Source organism: Dicentrarchus labrax, unplaced genomic scaffold, assembly GCF_905237075.1.
Source record: "Dicentrarchus labrax unplaced genomic scaffold, dlabrax2021, whole genome shotgun sequence".
Taxonomy (NCBI): domain Eukaryota; kingdom Metazoa; phylum Chordata; class Actinopteri; family Moronidae; genus Dicentrarchus; species Dicentrarchus labrax.
The window spans coordinates 7,726,586-7,750,645 of NW_026136723.1; the positions used below are offsets into that span (position 1 = coordinate 7,726,586).

The 24,060-nt window shown below is 40.9% G+C and overlaps 3 protein-coding genes across 3 annotated transcripts; 1 reads left to right on the plus strand and 2 right to left on the minus strand.

Moving 5' to 3' along the window:
• Window positions 1-136: 136 nt before the first annotated feature.
• nr0b2b (nuclear receptor subfamily 0, group B, member 2b) lies at window positions 137-1,552 on the minus strand. The gene is made up of 2 exons (XM_051390150.1): window positions 593-1,552; window positions 137-510 (listed from the first exon to the last, which is right to left on the minus strand). The coding sequence occupies exons 1-2, from the start codon at window positions 1,209-1,211 to the stop codon at window positions 269-271; spliced, it is 861 nt and encodes a 286-aa protein (XP_051246110.1). The 5' UTR covers window positions 1,212-1,552; the 3' UTR covers window positions 137-268.
• A 991-nt stretch (window positions 1,553-2,543) lies between these two features.
• On the plus strand, window positions 2,544-10,092 carry nudc (nudC nuclear distribution protein). The gene is made up of 9 exons (XM_051390149.1): window positions 2,544-2,750; window positions 3,486-3,578; window positions 3,697-3,909; window positions 4,009-4,089; window positions 4,190-4,303; window positions 6,589-6,783; window positions 6,874-6,957; window positions 7,045-7,163; window positions 9,759-10,092. The coding sequence occupies exons 1-9, from the start codon at window positions 2,676-2,678 to the stop codon at window positions 9,808-9,810; spliced, it is 1,026 nt and encodes a 341-aa protein (XP_051246109.1). The 5' UTR covers window positions 2,544-2,675; the 3' UTR covers window positions 9,811-10,092.
• A 9,204-nt stretch (window positions 10,093-19,296) lies between these two features.
• On the minus strand, window positions 19,297-23,326 carry tbxta (T-box transcription factor Ta). The gene is made up of 8 exons (XM_051390143.1): window positions 22,479-23,326; window positions 21,813-22,077; window positions 21,283-21,417; window positions 21,131-21,192; window positions 20,985-21,046; window positions 20,638-20,811; window positions 20,402-20,525; window positions 19,297-20,249 (listed from the first exon to the last, which is right to left on the minus strand). The coding sequence occupies exons 1-8, from the start codon at window positions 22,661-22,663 to the stop codon at window positions 19,991-19,993; spliced, it is 1,266 nt and encodes a 421-aa protein (XP_051246103.1). The 5' UTR covers window positions 22,664-23,326; the 3' UTR covers window positions 19,297-19,990.
• Between the last annotated feature and the right edge of the window lie 734 nt (window positions 23,327-24,060).

A 24,060-nucleotide genomic window follows, 5' to 3' on the forward strand; every position in this document is an offset into this window, starting at 1 on the left:
GAGGGAGTCAAAGTATGCTTACTTTTTTTTAGATCAGACCATGCTGCTTTGAAATCCTACCCCCCCCCAATTAAAATAATCTGATCATTTCTTCACAAGTGTAGTTGTTTTTTATGATTTCACAGAACTTGTGAAATTCTTAAAAGCATAACTTCATCAAGCTGAAGAAGCTATTAAAAGATTTATTTCAAGCGCTTCTTAAACTAGGTTCACTGTATAAAATTTCATATTACAACACTCACTCATACAAGGCTTTCTCACTGGGGTCTCATTGCACAAACAACATCTCTGTTAATAAATGTAACATATTTGTGTTGCCGATAACTGGCTTGAAGAAGAGCTCTGTGACCAGGCTGTGACTGACAGTCTGAATGGCGGAGGCTGCCAGAAGGACGTGGCTGAAGCGAACGTCGTCCTTCGGGTGCAGGAGGTGGATGACTTCTTGGAGAGCTCTCTGAGCTTCTTGTTGAAGGCCTTCAATGAACAGCAAGGCACTCAACCCTTCAACAGCTGCAAAGAGAAGTATGTGTTAAGGCTCGTATCCAGCACACCGATAAGGTGTTGAAACATAACCAATAAAAAGTTGTTTTACCTGGGTTAAATAACAAAGCGCCCTTCAGGTAGGCGTATTCCTTTGGGCTGAGATCCAGATTCCACAGCTGATGCAAGCCAGCTCTCAGTTTGTGGACTTCTGCAAGAGTTGGTCGGTCAGTGTCCTTTTCAGTGAGTCCTGGTCCGAGCAGAATCTGTCTAAGGATGCTTAAATTTGGTTCATCCGTCACTTCAAAGACTATCTTTTCCTGGGCAAGCCCCAGAACAAATAAAGGAACCCAGCAGTGTCTTAACAGTGACGACTGATCTCCTGATGGAAGCTGACTGAAGGAGGGTAAACTCCTCACAAAGCAGATGGTTTTGACGAGCACACTGGAGGCAACCTGGCATGTCGCCTTCGGGTCCTTAAGGCAAACTGTCCTCCTCCGCTCACAGTGGCAGTTGCGGGCCGTGCCGCTGTGGTTCAGTTTGTTGTTGAGGTATCCGCTGTCCCTCCCGCTCAAGATGTTGTAAAGGATAGTGTGAGGATGCTGATCCCGGTAAGCAGAGCATGTGTTGTTTGTAATCTCCTCCAGAGGAAACATCCTGAAGGAAGATCTATGTGCAGAATGCTCTTCAAATGGAAAGAAAACAGGCCAGTTAGCTCCTAAAAGCAGCATGAACAGTGTCACAACTTCATAAGCTCAGGCCCTATTTATCCAGGATGTCACCTGCTCATGACAAGCTCAGCCTTGACCCTCCCTTTTTAGAAGTGACTGTGGACTTCCCATGCACTGCAGAAGGATCTAGATTCCCTCCACGTGGTGGCGATAAGGCTCAGCAGAGGGAACTACAGAAGCTTGTGGGGTGAATGACATTTATCATGTTTGCCCCAGTCATTAAGTCAGCCTGTACCGGTCTATCAAGGACTGGTGGGGTCAAGGCACAGGCTGGCACCTGACCTGTGCCCTAGATACACCTTGGACCTACATGAAAGAACCCAATCATTTTCTTTTTCTTTAAATTTTGAAAATTTAACTCCCCCCCCCCCCTTTCCCTTTCTTTAATAAAATTTTCTGTCATGAGAACAAATTGAGATACAGGCAACAAAGTGTATTGGAAATACTAAAAAAATAGTTCTCTTAATTAAGGTGCAATCATTTCATGTAGGGCCCCTCAGATATGTAATCTGGGCCAGAGCTGTGAACTGTGAACTCATCCAGTAGCTCCTATGGATAACACTTTCTAATGATACTGTATCTATGGTCTATGGTAGCACTAATAATATAACGTTAAAAATACATTTACTTTTAACATCTTAAATGGGTTGATAGCTGTCGTATTCTTAAACTGTTTTTATGTTTCTTTTCTCTGTTTTATAAGATTGTAGATGGCGTAAAAATACATATGAATAAAAAAAATAAACACATAAAAAAAAACCTTTGTCATCATCATTGTGCTTATGAGTAACACTTGTACTTGTCTTGTATGGCAAGAGAAGTTGTCTGTTGTCCAAAATGGAAAGAATGAATAAATAAAAGCTAAGTGGTGGCCTACAAATTGTACAACAATTGTAATTTCAGGATTTTATTCCACTAGCCTAGTCACCTTCCACTAAACAATTAGTTTTTTTGATACTAAGGGAAGCAAAATCTTTGTTTATTTCAAGTTGTTATTTGTACTTTTTGTGCAGATATAATTTTATAAATGTTCACAATAATGTCCCCATGTCCCTTTAGGGGCTCCGTAGATATGAACTTACGGGCAATTAAAAAATTAATTAAGCAACTACATTCATTTTTATGTTTATATATTTTTATATATGATATTATACATTCAGTTTTAAATGGATAATATCGTGATTTAAAATTATATTATAATTAAATAAATTTCTTCTAGAAAATTCTCACTCTTCCTGGGCTCCTCAGTCCCGCCCTGAACCAAATCTCTCACTTCATTGGATAGTTCGGCTGTCACTTCAAATCTATTCTCCTGATTGGTCGAATCAAGCGTAGGCGGAGTTTGTTTCCAGGAAGTGAGTAGCGTGACTCTACGGGCCTCACATTGTCGCTAAGCGCTAACCTAACTTTTTGCTTGTCACCTCACAGCTAGCGTTTTATTCTTCCCTTCTGTAAACCACCAATATGGGTGACGACGAAGAAAAGTATGACGGCATGTTGCTCGTTATGGCGCAACAACACGAAGGAGGAGTCCAAGAGGTAACTCAGTGGTTGCTGCCATGCTAAAGCTGCTGTGTAACGGTCGTTAGTTAGCTCGAAAGCTAACACACCTCTCCTGTAAGCATTGCATTACAGTGAAAACAAACGCTGTCAGCTGTTTTACAGGCTGTTGACTGTCGTTATCAGTATCAGTAGGCTCTCTTGTTGAAGTTTGAAATCTATGGGGTGTTCTGTTGAGCTCGGCACACATGTGACTAACAAAGCGGCGCGAAGTCTCAGTAAAATCTCATTTTATTTCCTGTTCAACTCATTTTCTCCTGTAACAAAATGCTGTGAATATTCGTTTTATATTTTAACTATTGTGTGTAGCATTAAGATGCTGGATCCTGTGTGAGGGGGGGGGTCTGAAATGGCTGACATTTCTAGAAGAACCAGACTTTTTCCTTCCGCACATTACTTTTCTAATAAAAAAGGACGTTTTTGAATGATCAGAAGGTTTAGACAGCTGAGTTTGTGGAAGGATGAAGATTATGTGTTTCAATAGTTTGCTATACCAAATTTAATGAAATCATTTGCAGATAGATCAATAAACAATAAATAACAGGAGGTGGGATGTCAATATGAGAAAGTAAGGTTGATGTGCAAACTAGTTATAAAGCAGATAAATGTATAGGTATGTCTGGTGCTGTGTGTGTAAATGAAGCACTGTCCAGTCATACTTAATGCTCAAATACAAAAGTCCGAATTTGTGACAGCCTGTTTTTCTCTCAATAGTTAGTAAACACATTTTTCAGCTTCCTCCGCCGGAAAACTGATTTCTTCACGGGTGGAGACAGTGATGGAGGAGCTGCAAGTGCTGCAGAGAAGGTGAGCAGATCTTACTGTATCTGCAGCCTCTGTGGCATTTAAGACTAAGTGCTGCATGATGTAGGGGCAGAGGCACACCTCCACTTACGCCAAATGTCTTGCCATCGCTTTCTTTCAGCTCGTCAATGATGCTTTTGCCCACCACAATAAGCTAGCACAGAAGGTCCACAAAGAGCAGCAAATGAAACGGGAGAAGGAGATGAAAGAGAAAGCTGAAAGAGCCGCCAAGTTAGCAGAGGAAGAGAGAAAAAAGAACAAAAAGGATGACGGCCCCAGAATTCAGGAACTGACCGATGAAGAAGCAGAGAAACTTCAGTCTGAACTTGACAAGGTGCAACATGTGAGCCGTGTGGCTTTAATGTGGAATAATGCCTTTGTTGTATCATGAATGTTACTTTATTTTATTTTTTGTGTTATATGTATATTCCAGAAGAAGAATGAAGAGGAGAAAAAGGTTAATGCAACAACAAACGTAGAAAAGTCATCTGACAAAGCAGAAAAAGAGAAGGGGGTGAGTGAACAGGTTTGGTGTAAAAAGGTTGCAGTTTGGTGTTGATGAGCAGCAGAATCAGGTTCTGCTGACGCACTCAACTTAATTTCCATTTCCACAGTCTGACTCAGAGGGAGAGGAGGATGAGAAGGACAAAGATAAACTGAAGCCTAATGCGGAGAACGGAGCTGACCTGCCAAACTACAAGTGGACACAGAGTCTGTCTGAAGTTGACGTGAGTGCCTTTTGACTTGAACATGATAATGCTTTGACTCATCAAAGAACTTCTGCATCACCAATTGTGTTTACTAATCCTCTCGGTAGGTTTTTCCTTATCATCTTACTGCTCGGACAGCCAGATATTTACCAAAAAACCCTGGATCATGAGAGAGATCCTCACTTCCTTCCCTCACTGTTTTTCTTTAACAACCGGCCCAGTTCTACATGCCTCAGGGCTCCAGACTAACTTTTTGCATTGGCTGCACTGGTGCGCCTAACTTTGTTTTTTAGGTGCACCAGCACAAAATTTAGGTGCACCCAAATTTTTCATTGCTTTGCCTTTAATGCCGTATGGTCACCTTTTTACCGCTCTCCATAACTTTCATATAATGTAAATGATTTTTAAACAAGAATAAGGTGTAGAGAAATGCTTGTCTTTATTTGAAGCACAATTATATATAAAAAGAAAAATAAAGTGTTAAAGTGCTTCACTGAACTGAAATTGAACATTTCAAACTCAAACATTTCAAGTAAAGTAATTATTAATGATAATAATAATGATTACTACTACCTGCCACTGAAATGCAGCTGGGAGAGGGGCCACTTTCTCTACACACTTGTCACGGCATATCGTGTGTTTTTTAGACATGTTATGTTTTTTTAAAGTTACAAAACGAAACGTTGTTGACCCGCTCACGAATGCACTATTTCTGGCCATATTCTGACCGCACTCCTGACAGTACACGCAGTGCATTGCGTTACGTCCTTTGTTGTACCTCAGCCAGGGAAATTGTTTCAGCCAGTCCTGTCTGAAGGAATATATTTTGGCCTTTTTAATTTGGGTCTCGGAGCCGGGCTCTATCCCAGACTCGGTTTTCCCCTCCTCTGGTTCCGAGTCTGATGCTGTCGCCGAAGGACCGGGGCTCTGCGATTTTTAAACACACACAACTTAGCGCGGTGAACAGGACCACAGCCAATCAGAGACAAAGACCCGCCCGAGCTCTGTCTCTTATTGGTTTAGAACACGATATGATCCTACCATGAGTGTGTGAGTTTGGTCACAGGAGAACACAGAGAGATGATGCGCTTGCGAAATAAATGTGTGTTTTCACCCGGGCAGCATCAGGTGCAGCAGTGCGACCTAGAAAAATTATTAGTCGCACTCTTAAAAATGTTGGTCGCACTCTGGAGCCCTGATACCTGGACCTCTGCCCTAATGTGCGAGTTGTTGCACCTGTGCCACTGGTCTGCTCAATAATGTCCCTTTTGATTGATTTATATTCAAACGTTTGCCTGAATTTGTCAGAAATAGTAGAGAATGTTCACCTAAAATGCTGTCAGTATCTCTTTACACCATTTACTGGGTGGGAAAGGCGTTATGTTATGTTAATGGATTGTATAGTCACCTATATACATGGAATGAAGGGAGGATGTATCTTTGTGGAGCATTTGTAAAAGCACTTAACTCTTAAACTTGAAATAACTGGGGGCAGCAGAGATAACCTATGAACACAACATTGACATGCACTACATTAATAGAAGGCCTTTTTTTTATAGCAGTAGCTTATATTTCATACATCCAGTAGTTATGGATGGCAACATTATCATTGATATGCAGTCGTGTTTCTGCCCACCTGATGAATGCATGTCCAATATTCGCTCTATATCTGGCGCTTTAGCTGCTAAATGCTCCGCTATGTTCACCGGCTAGTCTCTAACAGTCTTTCTGTTGTTTGTTGTGGCGCAGGTAGTGTACACAGGAGTCTAAATTCTAAAATGTAGTAAGAATAGTGTTAAACACCCCCCCGTCCTTTGAGCTCCCAGTCTGGGTACTGGCAGGCAGCTAGTACAGTTAGCATATGCAGCAGTGCAGCGGTAAGTGACTCCCTGTGTTACAAGAGAACAGGTCCGTGTTGCAACAGTCACCTGATACTTTCATCCCAGTGACGAGCAGCTCGCAAACAGAGTTTAACGTTTTTGTTTTTCTGCGACTATCTGACTAATGAAAAGTGGGTCGACTGTAAGGGGGTAACCCTAGACAAATCTTTCATTTATGTTATATAAGTAAAGTTTACTAAATGTAACTGACCTTTCTGTACCTGAGTGTCTAGTCACTGAGCTGTGGGTATGATTGAATCCTCTGTTAGCTGTGTTCCACTGTGTTGATCTCAACGATGTTGCCAGTCAGAAACATCAAATGATTCCACCCTCAGTTTTCTCTTTTAGTTGATGTTATAGTTTTGATAGCCACAAATGAAAGAGAATCTAATGTGCAGTGTCTATTTTAATATCCTCCTACAGCTGACAGTGCCTTTCGACGTCAAGTTCCGCATTAAGGGGAGAGATGTAGTGGTGGACATCCAGCGACGCTCCATCAAGGTCGGCCTCAAGGGACAGCCTCCTGTCATCGACGGCCAGCTTTACAACGAGGTGAAGGTAGAAGAAAGCTCCTGGCTCATCGACGATGGCAAGGTTGTTACTGTCCACTTGGAAAAGGTAAAAACAGAGTTGAATTCTAACCATTGGTCTGTGTCAGCAGTAACAAAGTCAATGAAAGAACTGCTAAACTTTGTTCTTTAATTTCAGATTAATAAAATGGAGTGGTGGAGCAAGATTGTTACCACAGATCCAGAAATTAACACCAAGAAAGTCTGTCCAGAGAACTCAAAGGTAAAAGATGTGAAGTTTAAGCCTTCAGGTGTATTCTGCCTCCTACACGTTCTGCCCTATCCTCACTGTGTTTTTCCTGCCATGCAGCTGTCAGACCTGGACGGAGAGACGCGTGGGATGGTAGAGAAGATGATGTATGACCAAAGGCAGAAATCAATGGGCCTGCCTACGTCTGAAGAGCAGAAGAAACAAGACATTCTTAAAAAGTAAGCTGCCAGTGTAACATCACTGCCAAGTAATACACCTGCTCGGTTTTTGTTATCACGAAGCTTGAAAGGTCTTTTTATTCTCTGTCAGCCGAATTCTATGGTGTTTTATTGGCTAACTCTCCGAAGCCGACACTGTATCCATAGTCAGTTTAACAGAAGCTTTATGATGTATAAAGATTTTATTAGACGAGTGAATTTGAAGGCTGCCTGTCTAGTCCTCAGTGTGTTCCCAGCTTCTGCTCAAGGCCAGGCTCCCCTGCTGTAACTATAGGCAATAAAAGATAGTGTGGCGTTTGTACCATCTTCTGCCTCGCACAGACGGGGTTGACCTAGGGTTCAAGGAGACACATCTGACCAGAAACTAGTTGTAATCTTTCACTCCTTCGTGTTACTGTCTCAGAGCACCAGTTAAACCGCCATGATATCTTTAATAGTTTAGTAAAATTGCCCTCTATGATGGTGGTACATGGTAACTTAGACTACAGGTTCTCCAGATGATCCTATTGGGTTTTGGTCCACTTTAAAGGTATGAATCTGTTTTTGCATGTTTTATCCAATTAACTATAAATTGTGTTCCAACCACTGTTGGTGTGCTATGATTTTCACATTGTAAATACACAGAAAACTAGGAGCCTAACACAAATTACGTCAGTGTTTTGTCAAATGGTTGTAACACAGTTGCACTCTTGGTGTGTGGTGCATTACCTCACCCTCCCGTTCCAAGCGCGCAGAAGGAACTACAGTGGTGGCAAAAGGCTCTGTCTGGTTCTCAAATGATGGTACGTGTACCACTGGTGTTTACTCAAACTGCCTCTAGTGGTACGCAGAAGAATCTCTGAAATGTATGTATATTTGTAATGAAATAAATTTAACTTAAAAACAAATAATACTGTCAAAATACAACAACATTTTAATTGATAATAATTAATTTTAGAGAAGTTTTAGAAGCTAAAATGTAATGGTAAGTGGAGGTAAAATAAATGGTTGAAAAACACTGCAGTCGTGACCCGGGGTACCCCTTTTCCACCAAATTAGCTCCGGTTCTTAAACTGGAGGTCGGCCTGTTGTATTTTCACGTCGGTCATAATGGTAGTAATTGGAAGGCCTAATATTTTTTGAGGTGTAAAAAGTTTGAGAAACACTATCTGGAGCTAGCGCTGGGTTTATAGAGGGAGGAAATGCCAGTAGATTGGTGAAGGAGTGCTACTAAACAACAGCAGGTATCAAAAAACAGGTGTTCTTTGGATCCAAGGACATATGAGACGAAAAAAGAAGAGAGCTTAGACTTTACTACTTTGCTTTGAAGGAAAAACTAGGGAAACAGAGTAAAGTAGTTTGTCAGTGAACACTAAACATTTTGCTGGACAGGTATAATTGCGTATCATCTTTTTATACTAGTATTGTATCAGTTTAAAATTCTGGTAACCTTAATAAGAATATAGGCAGCATGTTGTTCCATGTATGGATTACCTTGGTCAAACAAGTCTCAAGTCTCTACAAGCTCATTTTCATAGAAACCAACAGCCATCTCCAGAGCAAAAGGTATACTTAAAGAAAATGGTCAGCCATAAAGTTAAGTATATCCCATTCATGGTAAATGGACTAAAACGTAAAACCCCCAATGTGCTGTTTTAATTTGCATACTAAAGAACAGCTCCTCCTGACACTTTAGAATGCAGAGTTGTGTTAAAATGGTACATTAACCTCATGAACATATGTGCTGATTGTTCAAAACATAACACTCTACAGGAGCAGTAGCCTCCATCGAGTGAGTGGTCCATCCATGACGTAGCCCGTCAAATATTACACAGAGCAGTAGATAACTAAGATAAGACCTGGATGTGGGCTAACGTCAAAAGCTTGAGACAGATGTGAAGGACGCTCTCTTATCACTGCTGGTAGTAAACGACCCCTCTTCCTCTTCTGCTGATCTCAGATCAGACCAGAGGAGACGTGTCTGCTGTTATGTTGACCTCTACTTCCTTTTTAAGCTTGTTAAAGCTGCCTCTAAGGATCTTGTATAGTTTTATAAGGTGACTGTTGTCAAGATAGCTGCTCAGGGTTGCTTTATTGATGCAAAGTTCACATTGTGTCTGTCCAATCAAATGTGTTGTCTCATCTCAGAGGAATCATGCATCTTTAAAGCTGCAGTAAGGTAACTTTTATAAAAAAAACTTTTTGTCATTATTGCTGAAAGTTTCACTTTATCCTGACAGTAGTACACAATAATCTGTGAAAAAAAAGGGTTCCTCTGGCTCCTCCTAGTGCTCGTAATGGTATTTACAAGAATGCACCGGGCCTGAACAAAAACAACTAACTAAACACCACTGGCATCTATATTTGGCAAGATGGGAATGAGAACGCACTGTGTAGTGTGTAGGAGAAACTACGGTGGCTGTGAAAGTCATCAGAAATGCGAAAGGGCCCTATCTACAGCCAGTTTTTGGTTTGTCTGTTGCGGTCTACAGTAGAAACTTGGTGGTTCAATATGGAATGCGACCCACAAAATCTGTAGATAAAAACCGAAAATTCAATCAACAATTGCTCTGGCAACAACCTTGTTTGTGACTCAGACTTCTTCTGTCCCTGCAGGTTCATGGCTCAGCACCCAGAGATGGACTTCTCTAAAGCCAAATTCAGCTGAGACCCGCTATTGTCAGCTTCCGTCAGAGTCCGCGTCATGTTTAACATCTACCATATCAGAGCCAACTTCAGGCACCAACCGGATTCATCTCTACTCTCCATACTGGACATGGTTTGGTGGATTAACATGTCTTACATGAATAGGTTCATGTTTTGTTTTGTTTTTTCATAATGGTAACAAGGTTGATGACTGTAATGAGTGTAGCCATTTGTCTCCCTTTGCATGTCGTGTCAATATTTAAAGATGTGTCTGGAATTTTTAATAAACAAGTTTAAAATCAAAGTGATGTGACGCATGATTGGTTATATTATGCCCTGTCAGCACAACCTGGTAGTAGTTATCAGTGGTCTAAAATGGCAGGATGAAATGGAAAATGCAAGCGTAAAATTTAAATTCTTAGCCCTTTTGCTGCTCCTTTTCGTATTTTTACTGGCTATGAATTTTGAAGTTTACAACCTTGGAAGAGTTCAAGGCCAAGAGTAGTGATTATAGCAGCCCTTGGAGTCAATGAACTCACTCATGTAGTCTGTTTGGATCACATCCAAAGGCTATTGGCCTACAATGAAAACAGGTTCTCCTGGAGTACCCAGCATGCAGGTTTATTGCATAATACTGGAAGTCCTGATGTGAATGGCACAGATTTTTAAGCCTTTTTTATGAAGTTTATATGCAAAACATGTAATTAACCATTGAAATGGTCAAATGATTGTAAAAGAAAATATATATATTTATATTAGTTCTGTACAGATGAAGATGTGCACCATGCACAGTTGGAAAGATGTTTTAATTTGAACCACAAGGGGGCAGTGTTTGCCTGTGAAGAGTGTGAAGAGTGCTTCTGGAAGGTGGAGCGTTATCCTGTATTATAGTTTCTCTACAATGAGTACACTTATATATATATACTTATATAAATCTAGAAGATGACATCCATGACTAAACTGAAGAAGTAACTTAATGTGAAGGTCAAGATCAGGGTGGCCTGTGTAGTGTTCTTTTGATTCTTGACTCGTATTTATCCAATTTTAAAGAATTGCACTTGAAAATGTCCTAAAAGAGTAAAAAACTAAAATGAAGAATACATCAGCAATTGACTTCTTCTTGGAGTGCAGTGAATTGTAAGATTAACCTTTTAAGAACAGCTCTCAAGTGATCACATACTCAGGGCAGATAGAGCCAATCAGATGCAAGGATTTACCCTCTCTGCCCCATGGTCCACTCTTGAAAATGGATTTACATTTTCTCAGTGATATTGTGCAGAAATGTGTGTAATTTAGTTTTTTTTAAAGTTCTTACTTGTATGAAATCATTTATATTTAGCAATTTAATATACTGTGCACACTGCAAGGAGCTGAGGGTTGTACCATAGTGACAAGTAAATATGCATGGTGCAAGTGACTGCAGACATAATCAGTGCTACAGTAGCTTTATTCTTGTTTGTGCCCTTTGCTAATGCACAAAAAAGTGGTGTAACTTCAGAAGACAATAATATGTTGTTTAAGCACCCCGAAACGTGAAGCAACAGCAGTAGGAAACCATAAACACTGAGGTTGATATCAGTGAGACAGAATTAAAAACAGCTGGATTAAATGCATCGTTTTCTGTTTATCCCTTGTGCAAAGGTAGGCAGTTTGAATCCAGCTCATGAATGGCAGACCCTGCCACCAACAACCTAAATGACTCAATGTAAATACATGAAACGGCTATTGCTGAAATAAAAACTGACCATAAATAGTAAAACAGGATTAGATTTCTGTAAGGATTATAACTTAGTTTTGATAAATTGATAAATAAGCTCATTTTTATTTTAGTAGTGCATTGATCTAGCATTGAACACTGTCAATTAAAAACACGAAGAAATAAATTGCAGCAGCACCAGTGATTTAAAGGGTCCAACTGCAGCACCACCAAACAGGAACAGAACACATACCTGTCCTCCTAAATGCTAGCTAAATTCGAACTGCTCTGCTAATCTAAAACTAATCTAAAAAGTAATTGCTTCATGTTGGTAACAAAATTAAATTCATTTAAGACAAGCTTTGTAGATCTAATATAAGCAATATGAAGATTCAGCAACTGGATTGCTTATTTCTCGTCTACAAAAAGAAACTGATGTTGGTGGACTGTTAACGTGGAATAAGCAAAAGTTTACGTAGCCTACTCCATACGGAACACTACAACTCATGCTCAAACCCAATTGGCTCACAGAACTGGGGTCTTCAGGAGAGAGGATCCTTCTCCAGAGGTTTGGGTGGGTTATCCTAGTGTGAGTGGAGGTCAAATTTTAGGATTATCTTTTATCAAAACTGGGAGGCTACCCAGAAAAATCAAACAAAGTCCACTGTAATCATCAATCAGACATATTTATAATCAGCAAATTACTCTTTTCGAATTGTACTATTTGTGACTTGTGTGAACGCAGGGAGCGACATGTCGTCTGAACCCTGAGGATAATCAGCACGCTGCTACCAATGAGTGAAAGACACACTTTTCTCACTCAGACCACACTGGATATCATGCACCTCTGCTAAATGTTACTTCAGTGAGGACCAGTTTGCTTACAAGTCTTTTCTGCTCGTGTGACTGTCCACAGCTAACTGGACTGGCCTGTCAGGATGGTGAGAGGCTGTCACCATCACTGTGGTGACCGGAGGAAACATACATTAGCTTATGCTGGCTAGCAAGTCCTCCTAATGTGTGAAATTGCTCATGTAGTTCAAAAACACCCCTCAGACAACTGTCTCATTGGGGCAGTAGTGTTTTTACATAGACTGACCTGCAGGTCATGTTTGATTTTTAGGCTGTGAGGTGTATTACCACATAGGGAATATTACAGGGCATTTATTTGTAGAATTCTGTGTCATAGACATTAATTGCTCAGTTACAGTAGGAAACACAATAAGCTGAAGATTGATTTATAATATACTCAAGAGCCAGAAAAGGAGAGCATCCGACTTTACATTTAAGGCAGTGGTTCCAAACCATGTGGTCTAGGAGCCCATGTCATAGGTTATAAGTGTGTACACTAATTGTGAGCAGGTCAAAATATGCTCTACTTTTCTTGGACAAACCAAACACTGGCTCCAGTTAGGGCCATTCATTTTTTTTGCACATTTTGCAGACCACCGTAGTTTGTCCGTTGTACCTGGAAAGGGAGTAAGTTGTCATTTCCAACTACACCACTAGATGCCACTAAATCCTACACCCTGAACCTTTAAACAACAGAAAAAAATAATTATAGATTTGAATAACCAATATGTTTTTCAAATGTCTTTCTCTTTCTTATTCCTTTAGTCATCTTGTGACCCCGGACATTATCCTTGGGTACCCTTTGCCTTATCCAAAGGTTGGTGACCATTAATTTAAAGGACTGTACCAGTGTTTTTTTCATGTTTTAGCCAACTTACGACAAATTACATTATTTTCTATTTTCTGCATGTCAAATGTCATATCAAATAACGTATGTAATAATGCAGTTGTATTTGAGATTATTAAACCTGTATGAATAGATGTTTGGCCAATATGGGCCCATTAATGTATTATCTTATAGAGTTGATATGGCTTAGCAACTATGATACTGAAACTTGCGACAAACACAGAAGGCCTTATCTATAGTGTTTGGTTTTCCCTTCTTCGCTACTGTAGAAACATGGCAGCCTCCATAGAAGAGGACCCGCTCCCTCTGTAGATAAAACGGCTCATTCTAAGGTAACAAAAACACAACAATTCTTATTTTCAGGTGATTACACAGTAATGAAAACATACATTTCAACATTACATTTCTGCCAATAGATCCTCCTAAATGGTACACACTGGACCTTTAAAAACATTTAAAGATCTAAAAGTATGTACAAGAATTCTCCCTATTCCTGCCATTCACCCAAAGGTCCCAACAGTGTAGCAGGTTTAAGGTCAGTTCAGGCCAATTTTCTTGTGTAAAGCTTAAGGCTTAGGTTGCATTTGTGTTGGTTATTTTCAAATGTAATTTATTAAAAAATGTCCCCCTTCCTCTTTCTAGCCAGTCGTTTGCAGTGTTATGTGTTCAAGGAGATTTGTAAAGCCTAGAGGAAAGAGGGAAAGACACAGAGTGAACCAGAAAGTCAATGTGTTGCATTAGCCTGGAAAGGGTCAATAATGGATGAAGTAAAGAAAATGTACAGATTCAGGTCAGTATTGGGTTTCAAATTTGTCAGTCCCAGTCCTATCCAGTGTGGCAGTGCTGGGTTGTAGGCCATTTGCTGAACTCTAGTATGAGTTGGGTTGGAAATGATATTGTAGCATACACCATCTTGTTTAAAATGTCCTCTCAAAAGATATGAAAAGCAAGGATTCTGCTGCAGACTGTAGTAGCCCAGTGCAAGGAAGGTGAAGCCAGAGGCCTGATGGGATTGCGGATGGGTGGGGCGGCTGTATGACTGTGCAGGGGTTGAGGGCACGGAGGAGGCAGAGTCTGCTCAGCTGAGAGCAATGTCTCACTAAGGTACCAGAATTTCTTCATTAACGAAGACACACAGACATCAGAGGGACGGGGTTGGGGTTTTGGGGCGGACGAGGGGGCGGTCTGCAAACACACCTCCCCGCCGCTGCGCTGACTCGCTGTTCCAGACTTGACAACTTGTTTTTTGGCAGTGGCCCCCCTCGTAAATCACCCGCAAGGCCCTGCACAATGTGAGTCACCATCATAATCGTAGTGTTTGTGGAGGCCGCTTCTCCCTTCTGTCTTCCTTATTCCTGGAAGTGGAGGAGGCATACGTGAGGGGACACCAGGACAAAGATGGGACGGGAGGCTGGAATCTGTCAGTCTTAGATTCTCACTCTGCCTAACTGGAGGAAATAACAAATCCAACTTCAGTCCTTGTCTGTATCTTTCAATGATTGATGTACTTTTAGTTTATGTGATTATTAAACTCCAATTCTGTCACTAAAACAGAAAGAAAAATCATTTTGGTGTGTTTTACCCTCTGTTACACCTTTGCTACCATTTAAACTAATAGCCACAGTCATAAGAAGGCAACAGTGACCCAACCCAACATCTGCATCTGTTGTTTATAGTCCTCCGTCCTCCACACCTGGGTGCTGGGCACACTCTGTAAAGCGTATTTGGAACACACACTTCCAGGGGTGGAGAGGAGGCCAGTGTGCAAAGTCAAACTCCAATTGTCAATTAGTGAAGGCCAACACAGGCTGCAGGCTGGGGTGTGCAGAGCAGATCAGCCATCTTGGAGGACAAAGGCTTCAGTCAGCTCAGGGTCCTCAGATCATTGCACAAACACACGCACACATGTGCACACTCTCACACACACACACACACACACACACACACACACACACACACACACGCACACAAACACACTCAAACCATAAGTAAGAGGGAATAGATGGCTCTGGGCCCAGCAGGACCTGTTTATCACTCCAGACTGAGCAAAGACCATCAGCAAACATCCTCCCCACCAAGTCTGGACAACGGCTCATAAACAGGCACTCATACACACACACACACACACACACACTGAAGATGAAACACAAGTCTTTTATTTTTGGCTTTTGTCATTTACTTAATATAATGAAGTCATTCAACTTTCAACTCCAATTCTATAAATAACAGCTAATGAAAAGTACCTCAAGGCTATACTCACTGTATCTGGTAGAGATTGTAGACACACCAGTGTTACACACGCTGGCTAATAACAAAATCATTTCAATTGTCATTCATCCAGTGAATCAAATATATGAGAAATAGTGTAGTAAGACACATCAAAATTAAATTAGTTGTACCAGTGTGCAGACACCCAAGATGGTATATACAGTATATGCAGTACATACATATACAGTATGTACAGTACCATTTATGTACATTTATGTACATAGGACAATGAATGACTCATATATTGCTCTTCAGACATTTATATTCCCCTCCGGATGAATGTTAGCAACATTGCTCATTCCTTGTGTGTAGGATTTAGTGCTGTCTCTCCAGGATTTCGGGGATTGTTGTGGCCTAAAGTGCCTGATGTTACAGAACTTGTTCCAGTGATAATAAAATTTGCACTGTTTGGAGGAAATGGGTCTGGTGGCGTATGACTGCTTTGCACAGGAAACTAAAATGATTGGTCAAATTTGTGGAAAAGTGGCAGTGACTGGACAAAATTGTTGTTGAGTTCACAGGGAATGGTTGTGTTGCATTAATTGGTGCGATTGCAACTTCCTGGAGGTTCTGTTAGTGGCTAAGACTAACTTTTTATATAGCGCCACAGTCAGGCCAGTTTGTTTTATTATTCTGTTTGTTCAAGATGGAGAATGATTTTGTGGTCCTGTCACTTGAAAGTAGGAAATATTGGATCCAGGGTGTTAGGAACAAGGAGAGCTTCACCTGTTGATAAAGGAGCTGTCTTCTCCTGCTGTCACTCTGTCTCTCGCTCCTTCTCTCTCATTTTCATCCCTTGCTTCTCTCCACTGGAGGTTCCTCCGCAGGCTGTCGCCACTCACTGCCCACGTCTTGCATTTGGCACCGCAGCTTTAAGAAGCTGAGCTGGCCTCCCTCTCTGTCTCCACATTGTCGCTCTCCCTCTCTCTCTCTTTGCTGTCCTCATCGTCTATTTCTTTTGACTGGTGCGAAAAAACACAGAAAATCAACCCTGTTCCAAAAACTTTAATGACTGAAGTTTCGGAGTCGGTGTGTTAACATGATTGTGTGTAGTCGTATTTATTTTTATATGTGCCAATTTCTGATGAAAAATATGGACATAGTACGCAGAGGCCTTTGGTCTTGTTATTAATAATGGCTCATGTGACTATTTGAAATGTGACAAACTAGACAGACTAACTCCACAGTTCTACAAAGCTTCTTTTAGCCCAGTGGTTCCCAACCTTTTTCCTTAAGGGACCCCTTTTTTATCACTGAGTAAACTGACGACCCCTGACCTTCATATTACATTTAATGCATAACAGTAACAGTAGTGACCAATAAACTGTATTATAAACCCAAACTGTGAACACAATAACGGTAGTTTGTGTAAAAAAGTAAAAGTGATTTGGATTTATTTTGAGCAGATTATTTCCTTTGAATATTGATCAGAGATGAGTTTTGCTGATATTTTTAAGAACTTTTATAACATTTTCTGTCTGTATTATTTATTATTTATTTATTTTTAACAATAATACATAATTAATAGGCTTCTTCTTTCACCAAATTTCTTTTCTAAAGCAGGACGTGACTGTGCAGCTCAGTGAACATAGTTTGTGTTCAGGTCTTCAAAGTTTAGATCTTTAATAATAAGCTTTAAAATAATGATTTTTGAAGTTTTCTTACACTTTTTAAAATCAAGAATGCCTCGCAACCCCTGGTGAACCTTTGGTGACCCCTAGTGGGAACCCCTGTTTTTAGACCATGGTTTTGTTTTTGTTTTAACATTAAACTAGCCAGGGTAGAATTACCTCCACGTCAACCAATTGCAACATTAAAATGCTGCTTAAATCAGTGCACCTGTAATAATAATATGAATGTTTATTAATAATATAACACTTTACTTAATGAACACTTGTATGTTTGATACTTAAGTACATTTTGTTCTGTACTTTTACTTTAGTATGATTTTGAATATAAATAATTATAATGTAAGTAAGAGATCTGCAATACAACAAAGGCCCACCACATCTCATTAATACTGTGGTGACACTCAGTGTTAATTTTCTCATCTGAATTCATTCGTAATCTGAAACAAAAGCGGTGAATCACAGAACAGCTTAAACAAAGACAGCTCCTGTATTTTCAAGCTGACGGAGATAAATTCCTGCATTCGGAGAGGCAGTAAAGTGAAGGTTGTCAGAGATGCCAGCGTTTCATGAGGGGACCTTTGCTCCGCTGTGATCGGCCCCGCCAGCTGCAGGTCACATTGCTGCTTCATTACTGTTTGCCTGTGGCCCCGTGACCCTCCAGCCTTCATTTGCACCTCGGTGAGGACCACTCCATCACTGCTGAGGGGCCGAGCCTCTGTGGGCCTGACACACACATCACACCACTGACATCATGAGTGCTCAGCCAAGCCACTGGCCTCAGGTATGAGCTGGAGCCGAATCAACCATGAAGCACTTTTACTAGGTTTTTTTTACCATCAATTGAGCTTGGTTCTGCAAATGTAATAATTATTTTCGGATTTTATGTGTTTTTAATTGATGTTTCCTTATTATTGGTTACCTTGTCTTCTTCTGTAATAACAAATTAACAAGTATTTTATGAAATGACCCTTCAAATGATCTCGACGTACTTTGATTTTATATGTGGACATGCACTTTAAGTTATATTAGTGCAAATTGCTTAGATTTTATTATATAATATTTTATTCTAAAGCTGTGTCTGTAAACATTTGAATGAAGGGAATAGTGTTACATACAAATTTGTGTAAACTATGACCTTAAGTCAGTCACCATTAACATGTAAATAATAATATAACTTTATTAATATAGCAACTTTTAAAACAAGCATAAACAGTTTAGAAAGGGCTTTGACAGACAAAGTAAAATGATAGCTGTCATACACAAAATGTAATTAAATATAAAAATGAATAGAAGAATAGAATAGAAGCCATAAAAAATTAAATAGGATAAAATGAAAAGATGAACTCACAAATAATTATACAAAAAAAAAAGGAATTTAAAAGAAGACACTTCTCCTCAGGCAGGTCGTTCCAGAGCCGAGGTGCTCAAAATGAATAAAAAATACAGCAAGCATTAGCTTTTTATGAATTTTTCCTAGAAATGTCCTTTCTTCATCTAAATTTGGCTCTATTTTAACAAGGTGGTTAAAGTCATATTGTGCAAATAAAAAGCTTTGAAAAGAGTTTGGTTTGTGTCTGCTATGTTCCTGCTAATAGTGCAAACCTGCGTTCATGTGCATCTGTTAGTTTATTATATTCAATCCCAGGTGTTAGCATTTTGGGTCTGTATTCAGTACCTTTGACTTTCCTCACATGCAAATCTGAATGTGTTAGCCGTATGTCGCACCATAACGCAGATTGTAACAAAAGGGTGCCAGTGATGGAAAAGTACCCTGATAGATTTCTTAAACTGGACACTTCTCCATCACCTCGTCATTTCAATTACATGTCAGAGAAGCCACATTCACTTAGCGTAGCCATGTGGACGCTGTTATTTAAAGACAGCTCATATCGCAGGGCTAAAAGTTCGGCGTTTGAGGTTTGATGTACGGGTTACACCTCAAGACGAAACCCACGGGTTCAAAATGAGACCATAAGAAATGTTATTTAAAGTTGTCTGCTGCTTGACCCTCAATATTTTAATTAAAGGACAGTGGCCCTTGTTTGCCCTTTGACCTCACATATAATAGGACTTTATTGTTAATGTACATGATGTTTTATGCTCTTTTCTTCTTCTTTTATTAAAGGCTTTGTCTCAAGAAAAGCAAACTTGTTGTAGTGCTAAGAGCTGAGAAACATTCCTGGAGTTTTACAAAGAAACAAAATGCAACCCATGTTTGAGAAAACCAAAATTTTTAATTTATTATTAAATGACATAAATAAAACTCACAGTGAGTTCAAATACAAATAGATAGTTATGTACACATGTTTTGTGCAGGGGGAGGGGCTCTCTTGCCCAACAAACCCCTGCCAGGATGCAGAAGGCACTTGTGTTCGATCTTTTTATTGCAATCAGAAAAGGCACATTTATATGGAAAACACTGGACGTTAATTTACTCTATTTACACACATATACACATTTATGTTAGCAGAAACATTTTTCTTTCATCTTATATATATTTAAGAATAAAAACAAAAATATCAAGGATTGTTCAGTTGGCTGTTTGGAGCTAAAGGAGTGTTTCAAAGGGTGTAATAAACATGTTATGAATGCGTAATAAGCAGGTAGGGAATTACTAAGAGCAAAGGAAGGTTCTGCCACTATTTCATATTCTATGTGATATTGTCCAACATGGAGGGAGATGATTGTCTTTCAAGTTCTGTCTTTGCAACATTGTTCAGTCTGACTCCGGCCTAACTTTACACCTTTTTTAAATTAGAGGCTCTGGAATGAATAATCTATGCTTTTCCACAATCAGGAGCCAAAAAGGGATCCGTGCGGGTCTTGCGACATGATCCCCAGGACCTTTCATTCATGTCTTTGGTCCAGCTCCTAAAGCTTCCAGCCTTCAGAGAGTTTCTGCTGCTGCTCAGTAGCTCTGAGCCACAGGCGCCCAGGACGCGGTCAGCCTGGCAATGGAGCTCTCGAACTGGGCTTCCCCGACCCCGACCTCGCTCAGGCTCGGGTCGTACATGGAGGATGGCGAGGAGACGGGCAGCGAGGAGGTCAGGCCCGTGTAGGAGGAGCCCCTCAGGAACTGGGAGGTCAGGCCTCCAGGTATGGAGCCCGAGGCTGAGCCAGAAGGGGTGAGGGTGGTGCCGGCCACTGACCATAGGCTGGGGTACTGACTGTGGACGAGAGGGACAAGAGGGTTGGTGGGTTTTATTAGTTTTGTGGTACTTGGCAAGGTCTACTGGAAAAACTAAGGGTTCAAAGAGAGACTAATGTCCCTCTGACACACAGACAAAACCACAAAAATCAAAGGTGAGAAAGGTTTTACCTGGAGTTAGATGTGGAGTTTGTGGTGTGGGACAGAGTGCCCATCCCTGTGGAGTTGGGGATCTGAAGAGCAGACCAGCTGTCATGAGTGGGCAGAGTCCCTGAAGTGTTGTCCATGTAGTTGTCTGAAAATGAGGCACAGACAACAAATTAACAACAATGCTCCTGTTTATTGTGATTCCTGGCGTGATAAGTGTAACACGTATATATTTAAATAAGGTCTGTAGGGGCTCTTACTTGTGCTGGAGGTGCGGTGGGGGTAGTGGCTGGGGTACGGGGCCGCTCTGTGGCTCCTCAGGCTGGAGTAGCGCTCGCAGTAGGAGCCGGAGGAGTGGCCCGCTGTGCTGCTGAACTGAGGAGGGCTGCTGCTGGGGCAGATAGGATTCTGGCCTGGGAGGAACCAACCTCCAACTGTGGAATCAAACAGTATGAAGTTAAGTAACATATTACAGTATGAAAACACTTCAGGCGCTCTTCTGCAGCAACCATAACCATTTCACTTTCCTCTTTATTAAGCAACAGAGAGCTTTACAAGTTTGAGCATTTTTATGATTCTCAGAAATGTAGAAATAAATGAAACTCACGCTGAGAGTAGCCAGACTGTTGGCTGTCTGCACTGTGATCGGGGACTTCTTTATGGTCACTCCTGCAATTACAAACAATATTAGATGCTATACTATCAGCACACTGACTCTGTCATCTGAGGAATCATTTCGTTTGAAGGCTTTACCTTTCTTTGGCATCCAGGAAGGCTTTAGCAAAGGGATTGTGCTTTATCTTCAGAGCAGTAATCTGTAAGGACAACATGACATCTGTTAGCATTTCACTCAATATCTGAGTCATGTCAGTGTGAATGGGTTTGTTCGATGTAGCTCAACTGACCTCTTCATTCTGGTACGCAGTGACAGCGATGAACTGTGTCTCGGGGAAAGACTGGCTGCTGATCATCTTCTGGATGCCTCCAACCTTCACTATGTGTATCCTCGGCTCGTACTTGTGCAGAGAATTCAGCATGATCTGTGGGAAAATGTACATTTAATGTTACTATTTATCATTATAACAAACAGCAGGGCTCCTGTTTCATTCAGTCAGTGTTTTTAAGGGTTTTCTCAGATCAAGTGAAGTAAAGTGACATAAAACCAGTGTTATCCAGTGGAAATCACACTATTCACTTGAATTAAAGGTTCTTCTCTTGATCCACTTTATTTTGTCGTGTTTTTAAAAAATCCTACAGTTCTTGAAATAGTGTATATTTCATATTCCAGTGATATATGTTGAATTGAAGTAATTTAAGATGAATTAATCTATCAGGTTTTTTTTAATCCCACAGGCCTAATATGGCACAGCTGAAATAGTATAAAAATTTAAATCCCCATAATAGTTAATGATATCATTATTATCTGAGTCCTCACCTGTCCGCCGCCGTTCAGTTTATTGGAGAGTTTGACTTTGCTGAAGGAGACGGGCGCTTTCATCCAGTGCGCTCCGAAGTTGGGGGAGTCCGGGTGGATGTACACGCAGCTGGGGCTCTGGGGCTCCGGTTTGCCACCGGGGACCCACTCCCCGTTCACGTATTTCCACCGGTTGTTGTCCGCGGCCACGAAATCCAGCAGCACCGAGTACATGGCGTTGGGGTCCAGGCCGCTGACACTGGCCCTGAGCACCGGAAACATCCTCCTGGAAGACAACAGAATTTGTTTAGTTTGGGAGTGCATTTTGCCAGTTTTGTTATTGAAATACTTTTACTTCAGGCCAATGACAGAGACAAATTTCGTTGCCATTTTTATAAATTTCCAAAGGCCTTCAAACCTGAGGCGCAGCACTTTTGACAGAACACTGTGTGTGTGTGTGTGTGTGTGTGTGTGTGTGTGTGTGTGTGTGTGTGTGTGTGTGTGTGTGTGAACCCATTGGATATCACAATAAAACCCTTGGTGTCTTAACACTTTATAAAATCCAGAACATTTTCACAAACTAACTTACACTCATCACGCAGAAAACCCCGTGCGTAAAAAGCGCGTAAAATGTGCCCGGCCTGTGCGCCGCGGCTTCCCCACCGGCTGCTGCTCCCTCGGACCTACCTTCCAGTTTTGGTGACAATCATCTCGTTGGTTAACTCTTTGAACTTGGTCCATAAGTCTGCATCATCCAGCGTCAGTTTAATATCCCTCTCGGACGCGTCTCCCTTCTCGCTGCCCTTCTGGAACTCGTTCTCCACGGCGCTGAGGAGATGCTCCAGGCGCTGGTCGGGGTTGGAAGAAGTCATATTTCCAAGCAGTGTAGGTAGACCTAAATCCAAGACGTTTTGTGTAGGGGGGCTCGCTGACTCTGATATAACCGCTGACAGAGAGAGAGCAGGCCCGAGTGATACTGGTTTCTAAACCCTGAGGCCTCATCATTTAAGGGCCCCCAGGGACCTCATGGTGATGTGGGGCGTGGTTTGTGCGCACACATCTCGCCTCTCTGACCGGGTTCTCCAAAGGCCGCCCCCACACCAGGCTGGACCTCTCTTTGCCATATAGTAACAGGTTTCTAAAGTTTATCAAATTTTACCATTTTGAATTGAAAATTGTTTTCATCCACCAAACTCCACTCAAAAAAAAAAAAAATCAACATTTTTGACAGCTTTCATGGATGTTAAAAGAACGATTTTGTTGTGTTTGAGTGAATTTGGGATTTATAGTTTGATGCCCAAAAATCTATTTAATCTGCTACAGTTGATGCCTACACATTCAAAGCTGTGTGTTCAAACAAAAGAAGGGAAGCGAGGGGAGAGCCGTGCCTTTGAACTCAGTTGTATATTTGCAAATAGTGCTAATCTTTTGTTGTCTCAAATCCACATGGGAGAGGGCTTGTGTTTACTGAGCATGGGCCATTAGGGCAGACTCTGTGTTCCTGTTGTGCCAAAGTGTGGACGGCCCACAAGTGATGCCGGGATTTGCATAATGGGCCTGCGTGACTCCCTCTGAGAGATTCTGATATTTAATATTTCTGCCAGCTGGAGGCCCAGTGCTCGGTAGAGGCTGTTTGAAGAGAAACATTCATTTACTAAAGCTAAGGTTGAGGAAAAGTCTTTCTGTCTGATATCATTTAACACGAAAATCTGCTTCTATTAACTGGCCATTTAAGGACAGAATGGAACATGTGGCTGACAAAGTGTAACTCAGTGTGTGAGACATTAACAGTGGGAACGTTGGCAGTGAATGCTGTGTTGAATGTGACTTTTTTATTTTTTACTTGCTTATTAGTGATGGAAACTAGGTACATTTACTCAAGCACTGTCCTAAAATACCATTTTAAGTTACTTCTTTACGTCCTTTGCAACAGCTCCACCACGACAGAGGGAAATATTGTGCTTTTAACAATGAATCTGTTATTGAGAGAATAGAACAAAGTTTAACACCCTGACCTGCTCTTATATTGGACATTCTTTTTCTTTTAAAGTGAACATAACCAGGAAGAGAAGAAAATGATAGAAATAACTGCCTTTCTTTGGCAGTTCTAGTAAATAATAAATAGTACCATAACATTGTATTTATATAGCACAAAAGGATGCAATGTGCTGAACATAAAAAGACATACATTATGTAAGAGCTTGAAAAACGAAACAGACACTGCAGGTTAAGGTTTCATAAACAAAACCTCTAACGCCCACCTCCACCT

Bases quoted from the DNA above. Each gene is read 5' to 3' on its own strand.
- nr0b2b (XM_051390150.1), bottom strand. From the start codon at position 1,211: ATGCTGCTTTTAGGAGCTAACTGGCCTGTTTTCTTTCCATTTGAAGAG. The intron at 511-592 runs GTAAAACAACTT...TTCTCTTTGCAG, and splicing joins CGCTTTGTTATTTAACCCAG to CTGTTGAAGGGTTGAGTGCC.
- nudc (XM_051390149.1), top strand. From the start codon at position 2,676: ATGGGTGACGACGAAGAAAAGTATGACGGCATGTTGCTCGTTATGGCG. The intron at 2,751-3,485 runs GTAACTCAGTGG...TTCTCTCAATAG, and splicing joins ACGAAGGAGGAGTCCAAGAG to TTAGTAAACACATTTTTCAG. The intron at 3,910-4,008 runs GTGCAACATGTG...TGTATATTCCAG, and splicing joins TTCAGTCTGAACTTGACAAG to AAGAAGAATGAAGAGGAGAA.
- tbxta (XM_051390143.1), bottom strand. From the start codon at position 22,663: ATGACTTCTTCCAACCCCGACCAGCGCCTGGAGCATCTCCTCAGCGCC. The intron at 22,078-22,478 runs GTAGGTCCGAGG...GTTGTCTTCCAG, and splicing joins ATTGTCACCAAAACTGGAAG to GAGGATGTTTCCGGTGCTCA. The intron at 21,047-21,130 runs GTAAAGCCTTCA...TTGTAATTGCAG, and splicing joins TTCCTGGATGCCAAAGAAAG to GAGTGACCATAAAGAAGTCC.